The sequence below is a fragment of the Mchenga conophoros genome, linkage group LG11 (genome assembly GCF_057382185.1).
Source record: "Mchenga conophoros isolate Kocher_MC1m ecotype Shallow Benthic linkage group LG11, M_conophoros_male_GT1.1, whole genome shotgun sequence".
NCBI classification, from domain to species: domain Eukaryota; kingdom Metazoa; phylum Chordata; class Actinopteri; order Cichliformes; family Cichlidae; genus Mchenga; species Mchenga conophoros.
The window spans coordinates 13,778,899-13,802,088 of NC_140536.1; the positions used below are offsets into that span (position 1 = coordinate 13,778,899).

Sequence of the window (23,190 nt, forward strand, 5' to 3'; positions counted from 1 at the left end):
GTATTATGTTGGTCTGTTGCTTTCACAACACGATTTAAGCTGTCAACAATTTTGAGAAACGTCGCTAACAAACAGAGCATGACAAAAGCACATATAGCATATCCTAGATATATTACAGGTATATTACAAAGACACTCTTGACATGTCATGTGAAAAGAGAAGCAAAATCCTTATGTTTATTACACAAAATGAACAGCAAAGGCATCACTTTCATGATTTACCACTTTGACTCAAAAATACTGTACTACTCAGCTGAGTAATGTCCTGATATGTGACCATTCAGAATTAGGAAAAGTAGAGAAAAAGGCTGTTCTACGTCTTTCATATGCATTGTTAGCCATGTTATGCAATTAAGCAGGAGCTCAAGAATTAGTTTTGACAGAAACTCTAGAAAACATCAGAAGTGGATGGACAAAAGAAATGTAATTACAAACAATGCATTTAATTAAAAAAAAAAAAAAGAGGAAATGTTGAATAAATCAGCCTTTGGTACCAAGTTATAAAAAAAATTCACATTTAACCTGTTGATATCAAGTAAATGTTCTTTTTGCTTAGTAAAGAAAAATTAAAACCACAAGCAATGTGTTTTAGTCACAGGCAAGGTACAATCCAGGCATGTACTGAAGATAGTGATCAAGAAGGCAGAAAACTGACACTTTTGTTTGGGAGAAAGTAATGCTAAAAGAAAATCCACCATCTTTATCTCTGAAGTCAACATGATGCTACATGTTGTATATGTAATATCACACTTTGTGCTAAAAAAGCACATAAACACGATGCACGCAAAATACAAAATAAAGTACATTGTAAACACATTCTTTTGGATTTTACTTAGTTTAACCACTTTATCATGAATCAACATCACTTTCAATGTGTAAATACAGTTTATATATCAGAGTGAGAAGTGAAGTGTCTGTTGTTGATGGATTAGCAAGGCTACACTAGTCAAAGCTAGAATCCAGACCTGAGCAGAGATTATCCTTTCAGATGGTTAATATAAATAAATGACACGCCGGCTGTGTTATTCCTTGGAAGGTGATGTATTCAACGTCGGATGTAAGGTATGATTCCTAGCAGATTAATCAAAGCGTACTGCTGAATTACTGAAGCCGCTTCAGACACTTTCTTACCTTTCTTGGTCAATTAGGCTCCACTGGATACCATACATTCTAAGAGTTCGCTGATGAACTCACAACTAAAGCACTTCTTAGTCTGGAGTAGCTAAGAGGCAGTCCGGATTTTTATATACAACAGTAAAAAGCAAAGGTTCAAAATTCAGAGGTTATTATTCAAGGCTTCTGGTTGGTTCGGTCACACAGTGAAGATCAAATGATGATAGTCTCAATGTGAAAGGCATGTGAGTATGTAAAAGAAGAGGAGAGCTTCTGAAGGGGAATGGATGGAGGCACAACAGGAGTGGTAGAGGGAGAGGACGAGGTGGAGGAGGACGAAGTGGGGGAGCGGCTGGCCCATCGCGAGGGGAGACGACGGTTGGCTGGGCGGGCAGGTCTTGAAAAGCTCTTGTGGGTGGAGGAAGGCTCTTCATTTTCCTGAGAGGAAAAAAATGAATTAACATTTAGGATCATCACACCGTCCTGTCTTCAATCAAATTCACACACTTAGATACTTTACATTCTGTCATGTGTTCCATTAGTTGTCTTCTTGACCCTAGGGAAAACAACAGGCACATTTCAAACAGGAACACTAAAATAAAGCATTTTTATGTGGAAAAAGTCACACATGGTGGTCGAGGGGAAAGTGAAACTGAATATCTTACATATGCTGCAGTTAAACCGATTTAAAAGCACTTCAGAATGATCTTGGGTAGTGCTCCTCAGTTGTGCCTCCAATTACGTTCTTTTCACGAGGTCAAATAAAACTGGCTGATAATTACTTGCACAATTTCTTAAACATTTGCATGACTTGAAAGAAGCATAATCACTTCAGCTCACTCCACTCTGCAATCTGCCAAGGGCATTTAGTCAGCTGGTTTCTTGCAGATACTTCTGTAATTTCAACACAAAGGCCAGAAAAACACTTCCACTATAGAACCATTGAAAGATGAAAGACAAGCCAGTGAGGGTGAGCAGACCTCCCTTTTTTAAACTTTATATACCACACTGCCAGTTCCTTTTGTTAAGAGCCTTTAAGCAATGGAATGGCCCAGATGCCCAGATTATAATGGAGGCTTTGGCCTGCCTCTGTCTCTTAGCACATACCAGAAATAAACAACATTCCCACTGGAGCTGTCCTCAGTCAAGGGTAATTGCCTAGTGTTTCATAATGGAACAGGACAAAATGTACAACTTCCTGGTCCATCCAACTGGCCCCAAAAATATAGTGTTACTTAAATAGATTTTGTTCAAACTTAAATACATAGTTGCAGACTTTCTTCAAGTGAACTCTCTTTATATTAACATCTTCATTGTGAAGATCTGCTGAATGAAAAAAGCATTTCCATTAATACAAGTGTGCATAATTCTGTCAAGCTCCACCCACCTGCACTACAAGCTGTATCTCTTTCACACCACTGGCACTGTGGCTGCTTAGCTGTGCATGACTGGGGTGCATGACTGGGGCACTCTGTGTGTGTCTCAAAGTAAGAGGTAAAGGCAGAGGGTTCACATTCAGCATGTCCAGTTCTGTGGCGTTCTTCTCATGTGCAGCACTGAAGAATGGGTTAGAGTTAGAATGCATCTCGTTCTGTTGGTTCAGTTGTGCCCGAGCTGCACTTTCATAATTTTTTAGAATTCTTTCAACTGCTCCATAGTTGGACCTGGATCCCTCAGGCCTCGGGTATGCAGCAAGAGTGAGGGGTTTCCACGGATGGTCATTCATTATTCGAAGCCCAGGCCTGGAGGAGTCAGACTGGCAGGAAGACCCTGAAACATGTCTTGGCTGTGCCGTCTGTCTTTGTTTGTTCTCAGCAGACAGCTGCTGGAGTGAAACAGCAGCTCTGACTGACTGAGCCTTTGCTCCATGGGGATTCTCTTTCTTAGAGCTGGAATCATCCACAGGCTGAGCTGGCTGAGTACTTGCAGGCAAGACCGGTTCAGAAAAAAGACCCTCTGTTGCTCCTCTGTGTTGTGTTTTCTTCGAAGGACTGCTTGCTGTTCGAACTTTGTGCTTGACCTCACAATGGTGTGCAGGATTATGAGAGGGTACTGATGCTTCCCTAAGAACAGCCTGTGGTGGAACAGTTGAAAATACAGAAAGAGGTTCTTGCTTTATAATAGCCTCCTCTGGTTTAGTGGTGCATCTTACTGATCTTGGTTGGACCTCAGGGTTCTGTATTGCAGACTCTGAGACAGTTGCTTCAGGATGCACACCCATGATGCTAGAGGTTGCATCAGTAAAATGTGGCTCAAACTTAGTCTCTTTGGAAGGTAAAACATCAGATTCTGTATGGACCGGTTGGAAACCCACTGAGCTGGTATTCGTTGCATTAAGACTGTCTTCTCCATCGACCCCACGGCCCATCTCTGCCTGAAATAAAGTTCGGTTGAACTCAGCTGTTTTTTGTTCCAGCATTATGTTTCTTCTGGATCCCTGAAGGTTGGGGCTGACAGGTGAGGACAGGAGCAACTCTACAGGTAATTCTCTGACAGTTGGAGGTGTTTGTGCCTCAGCACCTTTTAAATTTCCAACACCTGGACAGTAATCTGAACACAGATCTTTCCTGGCAGTCCGTATGTTGGATTCAGAGAAGCTTTTCTGCACAGATCCATATGTGGACAACTTACTGTTAGTGAACTTGCTTGTATCACAGGACCAGCGGTTATGGCAACAGGCCATATTACAGTTAGAGTTAGCAGGCACCGAGCACGATGCTACCACACCATCTACAAAAACTTTTCCTTCATTTTCTTGTAGCATAGCCCCAAACTTCCTGACAATGGATGGGCTGCTACACTTTCTGTCCACTAAAGCGCAGGGACTATGGCACTTCTTCACAGTTGATATTGGAGATTCTGGGATGTGCAGTTCTGTGTCTGGATGGGTGGGAGTGCTCAGATTCCAGGAGGAGGTCCGAGGAGGGATGGGTGGGGCTGCTGTATCCATTTCAGAGTGCACTCCATGGCTTGTCTGTGTGTTTGTGTAGCCATCTGGATCGGTGTTATTTGTTGTCCAGGATTCACTCAGCCCTTTTTTTACTTGCCAGGTGTTACCTGGAGACAAAGTGATCCAATTTTCCCTCTCCAAGGCCAGGAGATCATCGTAGATCTGGCTGAGGTCACAAGGAGCTTCATCCACATCTAGGCGCGTTTCGTTATGGCCAAAGAGTATGTCACTTTCCTGAGATGGGCACAGAGATTCAGATCGATTCCTGAAAGCAAACAAAGTGTAAACTGAGTCCAGTATCTTTCTACAAAATCAATCTAGACAATTTACATCTGAAGTTTGAAGAGAAATGTCATGTATTTACACTTTGAAATAAAACACACATGGCATTGACACTATGTACATGGTGAGCTTCAGCAGACACAGATTATCCTACTCCTATGCTGGTGCCAGAGAGTTAACATAAAAACAGGGATCTACCTCTTATCTCCGTTCTTCTTTCTGATCTCATCCTGGTAACTACAAAGCTCCTCACTTACACGGGCAATCTCTTTGAGAGCCTGAAACAGACAAACGTTGCAGAAAGAAAGACAATGAGACAAGATGAATATTGTGTAATGCCAGAGTATTTTATCACTAAAACCTAGAGCTGGTGGTATGTCACATAAAGAGGATTATCTGCAAAAGGTCACCAAGTGATGACTAAAATACAAGTACAGGGCAGAGTAAGGGTATACTGTTTAACACCACCAGTGATAAATATAATGTAATATATCTAGTGTTAGAGTTAATAGCAAATTAAAAAATAGATAAAACCCTCACAGCATTAAGAGCAATCGTATTTGTCTTCTTGTCACTGCCGTCGCTCAGGCCTCTTTCCTCATTGCCTTTACAAACATTTTCCTTTTTAACTCCACATTCTGGGGCTCCGTGATAATCAGCATCAAGCTCTGCTGTATCCACATCTTCCTTATTATCACTGACTGAGCTTTGCTGCCAAGTCCCTGCAGATTTCAATACATCCACAAGCTTAGGTTGTGAATACTGGCTCCGAGCGAACTCATTACCAACAATAAAATCACACAGACTGTCTTTCTGGAAGCAGGTGGAGTGGTGACTGTTTTTGTTACCGCAACCACCATCAACACTGATGCTTCTGTTGTGATAAAGTCCAGGTAAAGATGGATGTCTGTTTGGTTCTGACTGACTGCTGCTGCTGAGTGGCTCCGAGTGGGAGTTATCGCTGAGAAGACTCGACCCTGTGCTGGTGGAGCGGATGCTGAGTCTATGCACAGCATCACTGTGAACATCCGGTCTGCCACTGTCCAGTCCAGGGCCTGCTCGCTTGGTTCTCACCTCACAGTACAGCTAGAGATGGGAAGAGGAAATAGAGGTCAGAATTTACACAGCTATGTTGACAGACTTTCAGGTTTCTAATAGTGAAGGAAATGCAATATTGTTATTAATCTAGGCAAATATATCATTTGGAATGAAAATATTTTTGAAAAATAATATCTGTAATAACATTTTTTTTATCCAGTGATATTATTAATTTAGTGACAAGAATGCATCTTTTAACAGACTAGTGTGCTACAGCATACTCCAACCTCAACCTTTGGATGAGATTAAATATAACAGATAAAACAGTTCATGAAAGGCTCAAGCAGTGCGAAGCCTATAAATGGCACCATATGATTATACAGTAAAATTCTGGATCCACTGCTTATGCATAATGATAACTTCACGTTAAATGATGAGAAGTCAGGCAAGATAGCTAATGAACATTTTTAGACCACGGCAGACTAAAGAAAATAACATTCAAAGACTTCTCTTAAATAACAGTGGATAACCTTTGGCCTCCTACCATGGAAATCTTAAAATAGTAAGCAATTCATGCCGACTAGGCTCCCTTCCCATCATGCAATGTCTAGATGGGACTACTGCGCTTTAGCCTTCTTTATTCCTCTGTTGTTTTCCTCTCTAATTTTCTGGTCTCAAGGGGGCAAATTAGAGCCACATGTTCTTTTCATAGCAAATTGTTCCAGTGCTTTTGCTCTGTCCAACTACTTGGGTATAAAACACTAATCTGCTTTTCTGGGCATGTCAGATTTCAATCCACTTGTTTAATTTCTCAACTTTATGAAACTACATAAAAACAAAACAACATTTAAACAAAAATAAAAATGTGTATAGTGCAAAATAGCAGGATGGTAAACAGCTAGTAATGTCTAGTCTATTGTTTCAATTCAGCAGCCTGATTGATGTAGGGGCAAAAACTGTTTAACAGGAGCGTGACCCTTGAGCGAATGGTCCTGTACCTTTTTCCCTGACTGCATAAGTGAAAACAGACTGCACAAAAGATGAGTGGGATCATTTGCAATGCCCAGACTTCTGCAGATGCAGTGCTTGTTGTAGATGTCCAATAGTGTTAGAAGTAAGGCACCAATGACCTTTTCTGCTGTTCTCACATAAACAGGTATACTTCTAAACATTAAAGATCAAGGATTTCCTAAACTTGTGTTCAATTAGTCAATTTGCACTTTAGAAAAGTGTGAATAACTTCACACCAAGGTGGGACCAATTGCACCATATCAGCACATTCTATTATCCAAATATAAATAAGAAACCAGTAATTTTTCTGACTGCTGCAGACTTGTCTAACATAGATGTTTACATATGGAGGAGTTCATTACTGCAGCACACCAGGTCACTGACAGTCCTAATCACTGCCTCTCGCCTGTCTCAGAGTCCAGAGGACTAACAGAGCGCTCTAATTCTTCCAATGCCTTTCTTTCCTCAAACTCCGTTGTAATGATCGGGGAGGATGTTTTCACACAGTTGATGGTGAACAGGATGTGAAGGAGGGAAGTGTTACACACTGTAGCAGCTATATGAAGCCATACATCATATAATTTCCTGTTATGGATGGACAATTAAAAGTGGCTAAGTTAACTACTACTCAACAACTACTATACAACGTTTGTAATTTTTGCATACTTGGTGGGATGTTTCACTTTTTCTGTGATAAGCTTTTGTTGTTGTTGTGTTTACTGTTATATAAACGTGCTGCAAAACAAAATTTCCCTGACTGTGACTGTAAAGACAACTTTCACCTTTAACCACAAATCTAATGAAATGTAGACATACCTTCACACTAAGAGCATCTTACCTCTTCTATTTTCTTCTGCATATCCTTCAGCTGGCTCTCCCACTCCCTTCTCTCCACGTCAAACCTTTCCAGCAGCTCAGCTTTCTCTCTCAACCAGTCCCTCTCGCTGTGCTCTACGCGGCTGCGCAGGTCCATAGCCGTAGAATATGTATCTGCCAGGATCCTCTGCTGCTCTTCCCTCTCCCTGCAGGTCGTCAATGTCTCACCGTGCTGTTCTCGAGTGCACCGTGAAGCTGAAGAGCAAGGTCCTGCTGCTGACTGGACCCCTCCACGTACCAATCCAGCAGCCTCTCTACCCTCCAACTGAAAGAACCAGACAGGGAGTGCACAGTTTGCAGAGGAGGAGAAAAAAAGTTAGAAGGGAGATAGAAAGAAAAAGAGTGGGAGAGACATTGTAGAAAACAGTCGTGATAAAGGATAAATTGCAATTGGAGAACCAGAGGATGAAAGCCAGATGACAAGACATGAAGGCAGGAGTAGGAGAAAATGTTAAATGTGGAATTAAGAGAATGAAGGAGGGGCAGGAAGAGAAGGTGGAGGAAGTGGGGGAATAATACACCATGGGGATAAGTGTGAGTGGGTTCACAAGTAGGAAGAGAGAGAAAGACAAAAAAACTGAATACTGAAAATATCCTGTAAGAACCCACACACAGGTTCATAGGTTCAGGGTTCAACTTTCTTTTCTATGGTACTTAACAAGCACAGGATACAGTGCAGGATATGGCATTTTCACACACAGGAAAATATGTCTGCAGATGTGACCTCAGTCAAATGACAGTCTGGTAATCCAGTTATTTGTGTTAAGATGGTTTTTTAACACAAATAAGAATACAACCATGATTCCTTTCAATGCAAATAGCATTGAAAACATTACTAATATGCCAATCTTATTGGATTCAATTTGAATTTTCTGTTTTAATTAAATAAAGGTCCTTTTTAAATAAGATAGGATGGGCATTTCCCCTGGGATTTTCCCTGTTGAACAGCCAAACATGGACACTGAAAGTATGTTATCGAATTACTGAGTATGAAAAGAAATCTCACAAAACTATGAACTGTAAGAGAAAAGGATAGAAAGAGAAAACTGACTTAGCCTGAAAATAACAAACACTAGAGCACTGGTGGCCTCAGTTTAATATAGCAGTTTTGGGGAAAACCCATCTGATGTAGAGAATGTGTTTTTTTACAGAACTAAGGACAGGGGGGTGTTTCAGTACACAGATCTGTGCATTCCGTGGCAAATGTGCATTTTTGTTGCTAGTAAAAAAAAAAAAAAAAAAAAAAAGGCTTTGGTGCTGGAAAGAGCCCAGGACAACGCCTGTGCATACAGTATATTAGTGTGCCTGGGTGTGTGTGCATGTGCGTGTGTGAGTTTGTATGTAGTGTTTGTTAGAAAGAGGGAGATAATGCATAAGCTTGCACAAATGCGTTATTTCAGTGTCCATCCGCAGACACAAACCAAAAACCTCGGTCATGGTGTTATTTTTGCCTGTGGCCTGGGATCAACAAATTATGGAGTAGGAAAACAAGTCAACACAATCTGCCTGTAGCTCTTTTCAAAATTCTCCACAATTAGAGATGGATGATGATGGGTGCTGTCCACACTCTATTTAAACATCTACATGTAAACAAGTTGTGAAAATAAAGAAATAACATGCTTGGAGTCACAATAAAGAGCCAAGCAAAGTTTTCAATGATTGACAAAGGAAGTCAAACTGTCTTATAAAGGAAATACTGCAGGAACATGTAAACAGAGACACAGATTACCAGCATTTCTTCCAGCACAAGGAAACATACTCATTCACATCCTTAAATTCAGTTTTGATACACAACCTCCAACTACTCTTGGCCACCCTGATAGTCACTGTATGGCACACAGGGTATATAAAGGTAACTGTGTCACCAGGGTGACCCACTATAAATAGCGAACACACAGCTTGTACAATGTTACATTCCAAGGGGAGGCGGGGAGCTGGGGTAAAGGGAGAAGGGAGCGTTGGCTGCTAAAGCAGAATGAGATGTCTCCTAGCTGCCAGCAGCATTCATAAATCAGTGGCATGCAGGGAAATATGCCTGGAAATATCGGGGCTAAGACCTCTGCCTGGGACCCTGGATGCTTCTTTGGTATCTGGAAACAACATATAGCAGTTACAAAATACAAAAGCCCACCAAAGAAAATGATGTGCCTTTAATATATGAATATATGAGCACAAACATACAACTGCTGATAAAATACTGCAGCCTTTTATTTGACTCACTTTGGCTTGAAGCCCATAATCTCTGGTACAGCAATTAATCTACAAAACATATCAGTGAAGCCAAACTTTAAAAAAAACGACTCATATGGCTAAATCTCGCAGCTTCTTTATGATTCACCACCTACAAAACGACCAAAAGAGAATAAATTAAAGTCTGATACTGCTTTCAAAAGGTCTCCTTAAACTGCACTAATAAATAAACAGCATCTAGCTGTTCAGCTAGCAGGATACTGTACTAAAGAGCTCAGTTGATACCACTTTAACTTTATGACTCAGTCGAATGCATTTAACGGCAGTTTTTAAAACATACATGCACAGAGTGACATGTATAAATATTCTTCATTTCATTACTATTATAGATTGTCATCAACGTGATCAAAGGTCACATTCAAAGCGCCCTAGCGATTTCTGGCCATCATAGTACACCATGTGTTTGCTTTGTCTCACTAAAAAAACTGATACTTCTGCTTCTGGCACAGTGAAACCAACATGTTGAAAATGACAGAGGAGTTTGTCACCCATGCTGAAATTGTTCACATATCACTTCAAAGTGAAATGAAGCTGCACCCAGTTCGTGCGGCTGATTTCCACTCATTGATTTGCATTCATTCTTGTCAACCTTTATGAGGTGTTTCACAGACAACGAACATTTGTTTAGTTCAGTAGTTCACACAGAATTGAAAAGAGTGAAACAAACAATAGACCCCCACCCCAATTTGATATGCAAGGTAATTACAAGTCTGCAAGTCAGTTAGTAGAGTTCTCTGCTGTAAATAGTTTGGATTTGGATCTTTAAGAGCGGCCTTATTTTTACTCTTGGTAAACAGTTTATGCTTTTGTGCCCAAAAACCTAAACTGTGGCAGGATGTGGCATCAAGACAAACAACTACAATGGAGTAAATCTTACTCAGCATGTCACATTTCACTTTTGTCTGTTTGTGCAATCCATACAGAAAACTGTGAGTGTGCATGAGAGGCAACATTCTAAATACTCTCATTTGACACAAACACAAAACACTATGGCACAAACTCCTATGAGGCCTTTGCAAACATATACCAAGGACAGACACTGACAGACACCTGTGCCAAAAAAAAAAAGCTCTCAGGTGGCAGGTAACAGTCTCTAATACAGTACATTTACAGCATCTTGGTGAAAACATCAGTGTGTGTTTCTCTGGTATCATGGTATGCTCTGCAGAAACTGAATTGTCTTTCTCACACTGGTTCACTGAGCTTTACGGACACAAAGCAGAACAGTAAATGTCCGTTTTTATTTGGCTATTTTTCAACCACACTGTGAAAAGGCCCTGGGGGACAAAGAGAAGAGCTGAGAAGTCACAGTCTGCTCTCTACTCACATACAGAAAAGCTACATTATGATAGTTAAACCAATGTGTGTGATCTGACAAATCCCTGGAACTTAGTTTAATTCTAGTGTTATTACTTCTCAGCAGTATCATTGCAGCAACCCCTTAATTTCTATCACCATGTTATAGAATTTAGGAGATTCATGACTTCACTCAGAAGGAGATCAATCAGTTTAAAGTCTGTGATAGGAATGATATGGGGCTCATCTAGCAGATAAAGCTGCTGCCATCACAACATCACAGAGAAACTACAGCTCCAACGAGCAAAGAGACATGCAAAGCAGTCAGCGTGCAGTTAAGTCTTAATATTAACAGAGTATCCTTTCTTTTGATCTACAAAGGAAGAACAAGTCTCATAAGATTTAGGCATTAAAGCAGCCAAATAAATCCATTTTCTGATATAACCAGAAAAAAATGCTAAATCCCTAAAGCCACACTGCTTTGAAGAATAGCTGTGAATGGTCATTCAAGTGATCCATACGGTGCCCAACACAGCATGGCACTGGTATGCAAACTTAACTTCAAGTAGTTTCTGTCCTTTTTCACCACGTTTAACAATAGCTATCCATTGCCAAAACAGGCTAATGTTTCATTTTCCCAGAGCCAGCAGTTGAAAGCCAAGTTTGGTGTTGGTTTCTGGCTCAGTGGGAAAACTAAGTTTGTCTCCTCCATGCAAATCTTTTGTCGGAGCTGAGGCTTGAGTTGGACAGAAGCCACTGTGACTTATCACCCTGCCATATTGGCAGCAAGTCCAATTTACACCACAATGAATGCCAGCCATGCGCAAACACAAGAAAATATGCAATTATTAAAATAAGATGTGTCTGTGTGTGTACATATATATTAAAAATAAAGTCACCATCATCCCTCACTTACCTGTGCAATCCTGCATTTAAGTTCAGCTTTCTCCAGCTCCCATGCACATCTGTCTCTGGTATACTGCAACTGAAGCTCTGTTCTCTTCTCTTCTTCTCTCTTCACCTCCACCTGCACTTCTTCTAAAACCGTCTTCAGGTCCAACAGAATCCTCCTGTTCTCCCCTCCCTGCAGGAAACCAATTTTTTTCCTTTACAATCACAGAAGAACTCAGAAGAGGACGGATGTTTGATAATAGACAGCTGGTTACACAAACAAAAGATTAAACGTTCAATTTCACTCCAAAGAATAATCTAAGAACATTAAACATTAAATACACCAATTTATAGTTGTGTGCTACTGACAAAATATTTATATTTTAGTATAGCTGACAGACGAGTGGTAATGTTCTCAATTACTTGTATGTCAGCCACTTCTCTCAACAATGACTCCTTCTGGCGCATCCATTCTTCTTTGTCATGTATGTGTCGCTTTTTTAGATCCTCAAATTTCTTTTTTAGCCGTGTATGCTGGGCTTCCCGCTGCTGCTGCTGCTGCTGGGGTTCTGGACCTGGCCACATTTGCCCCCTGTGAATCTCAAGCTGGGACCCCGCTTCACCCTCTACACCTGCGGGGGAAGCACCGAGCTGCGTGTCGTAGATCTGACTGAAGACCGTGGGTGGGGAAGAGATCCTCCTCAACGGGTTGCGATTTTTTCCCTTGCCTCTGTCTGTCTTCTCCATCCTGGAGCACGGGACAAACTCCCATCCCTGAGAAGGGACGTATCCCCCGCCAGCACCGCCCCCACTGTGCAGCCCCGCGCCGTTCACAAAAGCGCTCCACATTTCTTAAGTGCATTAAAAGAACACATTAAAACAATAACCTGACTGGATCGATTGTTAGAGTACTATCACAAAGCAAATCTTTAAGTAGATCCATCGATTCTCCGTATGGGATACGTAGGAAACATTTTTCAAATAGTTCGGCATGCTTTCTCGTAAACTCCAGCTGCTTTTCAAGTGGTGACCAGTGGCAGAAAAAGTTATCCAAAGCCGATCAAATCCCACGTCGGCCAAACAGCAGCGCTCGGGTGAGCAGTCACAGCAGCGCTCACGCAGGACGCTCGAGTCCCTTCCATATCTTCACTGGGGTGAAGTTAAGTCCTCATTCTGCAGCAAATCCCTACGGTATTTTCTCTCGCTCTCTCTTTTAAATAAATTGCAGGTTTTCTGCTGTGTCCTAAACCTGCGCTGTTTTTAATTTCACATGTTTAAAAAAATAAAAATAAAAAAATACATCCCGGGACGCTCAGCTCCGTGCCGCGTCTCTGCCCCACACACAGAGACGTTGTAGGCGACAATCCAGAGCAAGCAATGACAAGACACCCAGTAACCACTCTGAGGCGAATGGGAGAAGCTCCCAAAAATATATCGTGGAGTGCACTGATGTAAGAGCTGCGGAGTATTTTTACCCCCTGTAACCATGAGTTTATACCCTTAAAGCCAAATAGCTGAACGGCGCCTGCAGGGGTATTAAGGAGTAAAAGAGATGCTCTAATCTACACCGGGCTCCTCTAATTACGTCGCAAGAGGTGCCACCGTGTGTTGTACCCATGGCAACAAATCACCTCACTGTTAGCTAAAAACAGCTAATCTTTACTCTTTAGAAACGGCGCACATTTTTTCTTTCTTTCTTTTTTTTGAAACTTTTTTTTTGTTAGCGTAATACTAACACACGGTATCTCAAACTCCTGCAAAAGAAACTTACCTCCCCAGTAAACAAAGCCTGCCATCTCTTCTCTCTTAGCCATTTCTCATCCGCTGTCTTAGCATGAGAGGGGGTGACTATCACGAGGAAAGCGACGAAGGGTGTGTTTGTATTCATCCTCAGAGCCACCACTGTGACTCTAGCCTTGTCTGTAACTTCAGGCCTGTAAAACGTGGGCTAACTCGTGCTGCTTTTATTATTAACGTTGTAATTAGCAGGCGAAATAACAGTAGCGGCTTACATTTACATGCACTACATAGCGTTTGTGTTAGTATGCTATGTTCACGCGCAAAAATACGAAGCACGTGCAGCTTAACCAAACACTGCGCTCTTACCTGTTTTTCCTCTGATAATCCCGAGTGTTGCAGTGAATGTCCTCATCCCCCAAACATACACATTTCATTTCAGCCAGCAAAATTGGCTGAAGTAACTGGAATGCGGCGGTTCAGTTAAAAAAGATCGGAGAGCGAGAGGCTACCGCTGAATTTATGCTTTCATTAACTGGAGTAAAATCCCCCTTTTCTCTCTCTCCCTTTCCCTCAACGTCTCTCCTCCTCTCTCCCTCCACAGCTGGCCCTAATATGTGACGTAAAACATCCCACCGGTGGGATGAAAGCAGTAGACCGGTTCCGCCCCCGTCCTGGTGGTCAGGTCCGCTGGATAAACAGATTCACCAACGGTATGCTTTTGCAGACTCACCCAGAGGCATTTTGTAAGATTCTCAGTGCAACACTAATGCAGGTAAAATGACAGTGCTCCTGTTATGCTTCCCGTGACTGTGTGGATGATCTGTTGTACATTAGGCTGACATTTGGTGGTGACTCAGCACAGCTGCCTAAGAAGAAGAACTTGCAGGAGATGTAGTCCTACAGTATGAGTGTCAGTGTTATTGTGGGAGGGTGCTTGAGTGTGTGTAGGCCTATGTGCATTTTCACAGACTTGACAGAGTATTCATAAAAGATGTGTGTTTATTCCTGTAGTCACATAAATAAGGCACAAACTTTTCCCCTCACAGGTATTTTCAGACAGCTTTTCTTTCTGATTCAAAGAATCATCTTAAACCTAGATTGACCTGTGAAGGGAATTCTATCACAGGTTTTCACAGTAGGAAAAATTGAATGACATACTCACCTAAAACTCCACTGTCGCTTCTAGGTGTGTGGTCTCCAGGGAATGTTGAAAGCAGCTGAACAGATGAGTGGGTCATACTTGGAAAATGAAAAAAACTGTACCTTGTGTGACCTTATGTAATGTGTTCAACATAACAAAAAGTGAAATAAATGAATATGTTTTAAAAAAAGAAGCAATAAAAAATAAACATAATGTGATACAGAAAGTGTGCTCTACAGTACAAAGAACAGGGTGAAAAGAAATACCAGTTTAAAAATGGTGGCATAAGACAGTGAGGAAAACAGAACAAGAATGAGGATCAGCAAAATGATGGGCTGAAACATCTGGAGCGATGGCAGTTGAAGGAAAAATGGGAGTGAAGAGAAGAATGATGAGCATTAGAAGAAGAAAAGTGTGGGGGGGAAATGTGACAGTCACTCTTGTTTTTATCAGCTTACAGAAAGTGGCTCCTCTGCCTGTTTGTCGTCCTGCTTGGGGACATCCAGGCGGTCTATGAAGCTCTGCAGCTCTTTCCTGAAGGCTTTCATCTGTGCGTTGATACGATACAGCAGCTCGTGCTCTCTGATCCTGAGGAAGAACAAGTTTGGACTTTCAAAATCAGGTAAATTTGGAGGAGACTACGACAGTGTAGTGATCACACAAAACTGTGATAGTTTTTTCATGTAACAATTACCTGCCACCTTCCTCATCCTCATCCAACCTAGCAAACAGCTCCCCATTGGTGACATATACTCGGGCCTCAGAAATGATAGTGCTGGTGTCAGTGATGAGCCTGTCAATGGTCCGACCCAGCCTCTCCGCCTCGATGCGGATGTCTATCATCTGCTGCCGGTCCTTCAGGCTTCTGGATAAAAAACGACTATCTACAGGTGAGTAAAGAGAGCGCGTCGGGGTGAGGCAGCGGATGTTTCTCACCTCGTCTGAGTCACTCTCTCCTCCAATTGGGCCCTCGCGTTTGCGATGTGGCGGGAGGAGGCGAGGGGAGGAAGCCGAGGCTGAAGGTGTGTCATCATCCCGCCCTCCGTCACTCTCTGCATCGCTGTCGCGAGGGCTGCCACGGATGCCCAGGTGAGAGGCCAGGTCGTAGCGCTGCATGTTGGAGAGCAACACGCGGTTCTCGTACTGGAGCTGCATAACTTTGCCACTCAGTTCGTTGATCTGCAGACGCGCTGCTTTCAGTTCCTCCTGGAGAGCCTCCACTTTAGCAGGGTCAGCTCCTCCTGGGGTTGAAATAATGCAACAATGGAAAATGGAGCATTAGTTCAAATTAGGGTTGAATGTGCAGCTCCTGGAGGGGGTTTTTTTTCACATTTTTTTTCACCTGGTTCACATTTAATAAGCTTAAAAAGAAGAGATGCCTCTTTACTTGCAGTGCAGTTGCTTGACTCCTGCTACAACATCAATGACAGGCATTTAGAATATTAAAAAACATACAAACCTCCTCCGTGTCTTGATCCAGGTTCGTGGGACCCAGCCTTGTATTTAAGTTTATTGAGCTCACTTGTCACCTGAAGAGGAAACTCAGTGTTATCCTGATGTGTGTTTAGCATCAATCAGAGTCATTTACCCAAAAGAAAAACAAGGAAACACTTGCCATCTTATGTTGCTAAAATTAAAAATGTCAAGTACTACATCTAGTTTGTTGCAATTTTCCTGAAAATTGGTGCTAGAAAGCTGTCAGCATTTTTATTTTTTTAATATTTACATTTTTCGCAGTTACTGCAAAAAAATGTTTGTTTGTTTTTGATGTTGCAGAAATGTTTCAATTTTTTTGTAGATTTTTTTTTTACAAGATATATATACACAGTGGGGCAAAAAAGTATTTAGTCAGCCACCGATTGTGCAAGTTCCCCCACTTAAAATGATGACAGAGGTCAGTAATTTGCACCAGAGGTACACTTCAACTGTGAGAGACAGAATGTGAAAAAAAAATCCATGAATTCACATGGTAGGATTAGTAAAGAATTTATTCGTAAATCAGGGTGGAAAATAAGTATTTGGTCACCTCAAACAAGGAAAATCTCTGGCTCTCACAGACCTGTAACGTCTTCTGTAAGAAGCTTTTCTGTCCCCCACTCGTTACCTGTATGAATGGCACCTGTTTGAACTCATCATCTGTATAAAAGACACCTGTCCACAGCCTCAAACAGTCAGACTCCAAACTCCGCCATGGCCAAGACCAAAGAGCTTTCGAAGGACACCAGGAAAAGTATTGTAGACCTGCACCAGACTGGGAAGAGTGAATCTACAATAGGCAAGCAGCTTGGTGTGAAAAAATCAACTGTGGGAGCAATCATCAGAAAATGGAAGACATACAAGACCACTGATAATCTCCCTCGATCTGGGGCTCCACGCAAGATCTCATCCCGTGGGGTCAAAATGATCATGAGAACGGTGAGCAAAGATCCCAGAACCACACGGGGGGACCTGGTGAATGACCTGCAGAGAGCTGGGACCAAAGTAACAAAGGTCACCATCAGTAACACACTACAACGGCAGGGAATCAAATCCCGCAGTGCCAGACGTGTCCCGCTGCTGAAGCCAGTGCATGTCCAGGCCCATCTGAAGTTTGCCAGAGAGCACATGGATGATACGGCAGAGGATTGGGAGAATGTCATGTGGTCAGATGAAACCAAAGTAGAACTTTTTGGTATAAACTCAACTCGTCGTGTTTGGAGGAAGCAGAATACTGAGTTGCATCCCAAGAACACCATACCTACTGTGAAGCATGGGGGTGGAAACATCATGCTATGGGGCTGTTTTTCTGCCAAGGGGACAGGACGACCGATCCGTGTTAAGGACAGAATGAATGGGGCCATGTATCGTGAGATTTTGAGCCAAAACCTCCTTCCATCAGTGAGAACTTTGAAGATGAAACGAGGCTGGGTCTTCCAACATGACAATGATCCAAAACACACCGCCCGGGCAACAAAGGAGTGGCTCCGTAAGAAGCATTTGAAAGTCCTGGAGTGGCCTAGCCAGTCTCCAGACCTCAACCCCATAGAAAATCTGTGGCGGGAGTTGAAAGTCCGTGTTGCTCGGCGACAGCCCCAAAACATCACTGCTCTCGAGAAGATCTGCATGGAGGAATGGGCCAAAATACCAGCTACTGTGTGTGCAAACCTGGTAGAGACCTATAGTAAACATTTGACCTCTGTTATTGCCAACAAAGGTTATGTTACAAAGTATTGAGTTGTATTTTTGTTATTGACCAAATACTTATTTTCCACCCTGATTTACGAATAAATTCTTTACAAATCCTACCATGTGGATTCATGGATTTTTTTTCACATTCTGTCTCTCACAGTTGAAGTGTACCTCTGGTGCAAATTACTGACCTCTGTCATCATTTTAGGTGGGGGAACTTGCACAATCGGTGGCTGACTAAATACTTTTTTGCCCCACTGTATATATATATATTTTTTACCTTTTTGTTCTCTTCTTCCACATCTGCTAGATTCCTGCGGAGAAGTTCGGCCTCGTCTTCCACCAGCTGAAGCTGCTGCCTGAGCTCTGAGAGAGCCTCACCCTGCTCTCTGCTCTGTTGACCTCCACTGCTAGAGCCATCCACTCCAGCTGCTGCCAGACTAGGGGGTAAAGAGCAGACGAGCAGTGTTAATGAGGACGTCGGGTGCTTTTACTCTTCCAGCTTCTGCATATTCAAACTTGAAATAATTTCAATAACTATCTTTGTCAGAATTTACATATTTAATGTTCCCCAGTCCCCAGTTTTTCTTTTCATAACAGCTATCATGTCATTCCACTAAGCTGCCGGTTGACTCATCAGGATTCTGATGAATGAGTGCCAAGTACCTGTCCTCCCTCATGTCATCCAGCTCAGCCTTCAGCCCTCTGTTCTCCACCTCGAGCTCCACAATCTTTCGCCCCAAGATGTTTGCTTCCTCCTCCACAAGGCGTAAACGGAGCTTCAGCTCAGATTCACGAGTGGTGGGAGGCCCTCCAGCCTCACCTTTAGGCAGAGGGCTGTCCACATCCCCATAAAAGGACCGATACTTCTGGAGCTCCTGCTCAAGTCGGTCCTTCTCTTTGTCGATCTTTGCCATCTTTTTCCTCATCAAGATGGCTTCCTCTTTGATGAAAGCTAGCTGGCATTTCAGATCTTCATTTTCTTCCTGTGAAGAGATGGAACATTTATTTCATTCTTACCAACTTTTGAGATAAATAAAGTACGTCTTAAGTATTTTGCCCATTCTTTAAGTTCTCTGTATTTTAGTCTCATAGACAAACCAGAGACAATACAGTAGCAATATAGCTTCTCTGGTGTTCTCATGACTTTGGTAGCCTGCTTAAAAATTTACACCCAAGATCCAGGTTTGATGTTACTCCATGTTACTTTTACTCACTATGAAATATGACTCTCCAGCCAGTCTATCACATTTATTTTTCATTTGGAGATTTACACAGGAAAAATAACCTCTTTATTAAACATATCAGCCAAAGGTTATACCTTTATAATCTTATAAATTGCTGACTCACCTCTGTTGGGGTCTGTGGAGTCTTTCTGTCTGCTTTCTGCCCGTCCTTACTGCCTTTTCTTTTGAGTGAGAGCTGCGGGGAAACAGTGGTTACATCACCATCAGCGGCAGCTTGGCGTTTTCTTACTGAGGGCAGTGATATCATCCAGATTTATGGAACACTGAACACTCACTAATGGAAAAAGAGGACTGCTTAAACTCGCCCTCCAGAATGTTTCTGGTAAGATATTCAAATTCAAAGCACGCTGCTGTCTGTGCAGTTGTTATTTTAGAGCCTTGAAGAAAAACACCCAAAAACAACTGGTTTGTGAATATAAATATTTCTTACACATCACATCATAAGAAAGACATTTTGTCCTAAATATGTAATTTTACTGCAGGGTAGTAGAGCTGCTGCACTGACAACGAACCTGGCTGTTATATTGCTATAAACCCAGAGTACCCAAAGCAGGTTTTTCTGTTTTTGTTTTGGGATTATTTTACTTACATTTTAGCTCATTTTAATCTGGAGCATTGGAAAACTGTGGAAAAACTCTGAAAGTATATTAAGAATTACTGCCTGATCTGCTCTTGAACCCTGTTCTTCAACCTCACCTTCACATTTTCTCCAGTGATATTCAAATGGCATCTTATAGTCTAACTTTTGGTTCAGGTAACAATTTGCATTGTGTAACTGTCACAGATAGTCAAACAAATGAAGACACACTGGCTTCAGCCTCTCACCTCTTTGGCCTTCTCCATTTCATTTTGCAGGGCCTGTTTGGTGACCTCCACCTCTATCAGCTGCTGCCTAAGCTTCTCATTCTCCTCCTCTGTCTTTGTCCTCTTCTCCTCCACATTTTCCAGCTCATGGTGCAAGCGCACAGACACATCCTTTGCCACCTGGGAGAGGAGTCAAGACAGAATAAAGAAAAAAAGCATATAGGAAATTAAAAAGAGGAGGGAGCTCCAGTCATTGTTTTGATCGTTAATTTAGATGATGATAATGAGGATGATGGGACATCCAAAGACTCACTTTCAGGTCTTGCTCCAGACTTCTAAGCAGCTCGCCATCCACTTGGCCACTTTCTGTGATCCTGAGCCTCTTTCTCTCAGCCTTCTTTAGTCTGTACTGGAGAATCCGACAGTTCTTGTTGGCTCTCTCCAGCTCTCTGCGCATGTCCTGCAGTTGGCATGCGTCTTCTTCATAGAAGGTATCCCGCATCTCATCCATCTCTGCCCGCATCTCCTCGATTTCATTCTAATAAAACGTGGAAATGAAATGCGTGATGAAATAATCGAATCCAGCATCTGTTCGGTAAATTTGACACTTCCATAAATATGTAGTTTTCAGCAGCACTACAGCAGCGGTGATCATGCAGTAAGCGTGCAAATACAACAAGTGCGACTGTTGAACACGCCAAAAGAAAAAAGAAGAAGAATAGAAAAACCATGGCCTATTATTTAAGAAAATTTAAACCCTGGCGTAGAATTGCATTACCTTCAAATCCTCGTTTTCATCCTCCAGTCTCTCCAGCTCTTCATGTAGTTTCTGGTCTGGCTGCGCAGCCACCTGCGAACTGTCGCGCTCGGGGGACAGCTCGGGCTCAGAGCCCGGCGGAGATGCTGATTTCGCCTGCATCTTTGTCCCTTTCTTTCCTAAACTCTTATTCAAGTGAAACTGTATTAGCTCGGACTGCAAGCATCCCTCCTTCCAGAAGCCGGGTCCGCAGCCCACTGTGCCTTTCGAGCTCTTTTTGTTGCTAGTTGCCTCCCCTCCCCTCGGATTTTTGCTCCTCAGTTTGGGGGATTTGGATGCGCAGGGTTGGTCGGAGACAACGCGGTTCTGATCAGCTCTGGAGGACAAGGAAGCGTCTTCTGATGGTTGGACGGCTCCTCTGTCTGCCGCCGCCGCCGCGGGCCTGCTCTGCGTCGGATTTTCAGCACCAGCAGGCTGGACAGCAGCCGCGCCTCTGGTGGCAGGAGCGCTTCCGGCCTGCCGCTCCCTGCCCGTGGAGACTGGAGAATGACCTCGGCTACTTCTTCCTCCCCCTCCTCCTCCTCCACCCTGTTTTGATGTGATGGGCTTTGACGGGTTGCTGCCCTTCTGCGTAGTTTTAGAAGCAGCGTCTTTTAGCCCAGCCGGAGACGACGATCGCTGCTGCTGCTGCTTCCGGCTGCTATTGTCTGGCTGCCGCGGCGACTCGGCAGATGATGGGTTCATCATGGTGTCAGAGGATCAGCTCATCATCAACAACATCCATCCCCTTTACCAGTATCCTTGTACCTGGGGGACAATTGACTTTTTAGACATAAAAAATAGAGAGGATGTAGGCTGAAGAACGACGCTCTACAGGTCGATCAAATAATTTGCCTCTTGGAGTAAAGCCTGCGGGAAAAAATATATAAAATTTGGGGGGAACTGGCAGAGATTCACCGGGAGGCACCACGGATCACCGTGTATAGGCAAGGCTAATTAGGTTACACCATTGCCAGAGGAAAGCTGCCAGTAGTTGTGTTGTGAGCACCACTGATTAAGCAGTCAGTCATACAGACCCTGTTAGATGAGATGTGTTTGAGATCAGCTGCAGCTCGGCCGGGTAATAAGACAATCCACATTTACATCACACGCACCCAACGGGTGGGAAGTGGGCGAGAGAGAAAAAGAGAGAGATTGCGAGGTTAATGTAACCTATTGTCATTGGCTATTAAACCTTAGACAGCAGCCAGCCAATTAAGCAGCGCTACTTGCTCAGTTGACAAACAGCCGGTTCAGAGTGGCCCCTGATCTGATCCCCGAGCGCCCTGAAAGAAACAAAGGGCGATCCAGCCTCGTGATGGATCACTAAGAACCACTCTCACACTCATCCGGAGATAGCTGTTTCCTGTCAGCCATCATCTTACTCTTCGTTTCCAACATGCCCGCTGACTCATTACTTGAATGGAAGATGAGCGACAAAAGTGTCAGAGGCAATAAAAGAAAAACGCCCTTTTTAAGCTATTACACAGCTGGCATTGTTCATGCTTTTTTCTCTCTTTGTTGCTTCAGTTTTAAATGGACCAGGAATCGACTGGCTGCCTCACAGTCTCCTATTTAGCGCCGAAAAACCAAAGAATACTAAATCAGTCCAAACTGAGGGGAAAAAACTGCTCATACGGGCTCATGTATTGCCTGATGTGTCTTCTACAAACAAACAGCAGCAGCAAGTGTAAATCATCCCACCTTGGAGGCCTGCCTGAGAACATAATGTGGAATACAGTCAGACATTTGCCCTTCATACAGGTTATTGTTGCCCACATTCATCTAAAACACGCCTGAGTACTCAAAGAAAAAAGGTATCGCCACGTGGAAATTATGCACTTTCAAATCCATCTCTTACCTTTTCTGGGAATTTTTTTCTTCTTCTTCTTCTTTTTGTCAGATGCTAAAGGGTAGTGATGATGGGGATGCAGAAGAGATGCTGACTCGAGCGCCTCCCGACCACCGAGCAACCTGTTTCAATATTCATCACATTACATCATCGCAGGGAGGGGCCGAACTGCACGGAAACGAAGCTGGGCTCCTCTCATTGGAAGAAGGCAGGAGCCTCAGTCTGTCCTGCTTTCGATGCCTCGCTCTGAATTGTGATTGGACACAGGTTCTCGCAGCATTATATTAACCTGGTATTGAATCATTAATTTTTTTTAGACTGTCTGCACATGCAGGGCGTATGATTGTCTTCTATTTTAAAAGCATATAAGCATCATTTACCCATCATTTATATATATTTTTTGTTATGCAGCATGATGTATATTTGCATATACAGTAAGATACTGTACAGACACTTAAAAACAACATTCCATAAAATAAGCAAATATTCTAATTCAAATGTGTAACATTGTTTGCTTATTAGACTTTTGGTTATACATTAGAAGTCACACTTCCCTCTGTGGCTTTTAAGCGAAATACATATGAGCTCTTAGCTCTGTGGTGTTTAAAACATTAATTACATTGGTAGTTCCCATATGACGTCTTCTTGGCAGCTGTTTTCTTTTTCCCAAACCGAAGTTGATGCACAAAATTCTTCCACTCCCAGGAGTCAGACTAGTTAGTGCTTGGAGAGAATA

At 42.8% G+C, this 23,190-nt stretch overlaps 2 protein-coding genes and 1 long non-coding RNA gene across 6 annotated transcripts; 1 reads left to right on the forward strand and 2 right to left on the reverse strand.

Annotated features, from left to right (window-relative positions):
• Positions 1-148: 148 nt before the first annotated feature.
• mtcl3a (MTCL family member 3a) lies at positions 149-13,806 on the reverse strand. 3 transcript variants are annotated; one of them, XM_085291025.1, is made up of 8 exons: positions 12,130-13,531; positions 11,732-11,899; positions 7,232-7,534; positions 4,885-5,430; positions 4,543-4,622; positions 2,500-4,327; positions 1,633-1,668; positions 1,411-1,550 (listed from the first exon to the last, which is right to left on the reverse strand). In XM_085291025.1, exons 1-7 carry the CDS (start codon positions 12,553-12,555, stop codon positions 1,651-1,653), a joined length of 3,369 nt encoding a protein of 1,122 aa, XP_085147151.1. In that variant the 5' UTR covers positions 12,556-13,531; the 3' UTR covers positions 1,411-1,550; positions 1,633-1,650. The 3 variants fall into 3 exon arrangements, with proteins under 3 accessions (XP_085147154.1, XP_085147150.1, XP_085147151.1); XM_085291028.1 differs by lacking the exon at positions 1,633-1,668 and having other exon boundaries at positions 149-1,550; positions 13,478-13,806; XM_085291024.1 differs by lacking the exon at positions 1,633-1,668 and having other exon boundaries at positions 149-1,550; positions 12,130-13,527.
• LOC146563749 (uncharacterized) lies at positions 13,439-18,809 on the forward strand. The gene is made up of 5 exons (XR_014894355.1): positions 13,439-13,578; positions 14,048-14,156; positions 15,041-15,209; positions 15,313-15,477; positions 18,066-18,809. It is a non-coding gene; the product is annotated as an uncharacterized LOC146563749 (long non-coding RNA).
• Positions 14,610-22,601, reverse strand: mtcl3 (MTCL family member 3). Of its 2 annotated transcripts, none has more exons than XM_085291029.1 (11): positions 22,464-22,601; positions 20,585-21,370; positions 20,120-20,344; positions 19,828-19,986; positions 19,106-19,177; positions 18,422-18,741; positions 18,036-18,195; positions 16,047-16,116; positions 15,282-15,828; positions 15,046-15,175; positions 14,610-14,931 (listed from the first exon to the last, which is right to left on the reverse strand). In XM_085291029.1, the coding sequence occupies exons 2-11, from the start codon at positions 21,308-21,310 to the stop codon at positions 14,821-14,823; spliced, it is 2,520 nt and encodes an 839-aa protein (XP_085147155.1). In that variant the 5' UTR covers positions 21,311-21,370; positions 22,464-22,601; the 3' UTR covers positions 14,610-14,820. The 2 variants fall into 2 exon arrangements, 1 of the variants encoding a protein (XP_085147155.1); XR_014894354.1 differs by lacking the exon at positions 14,610-14,931 and having other exon boundaries at positions 15,282-15,452; positions 15,524-15,828.
• Between the last annotated feature and the right edge of the window lie 589 nt (positions 22,602-23,190).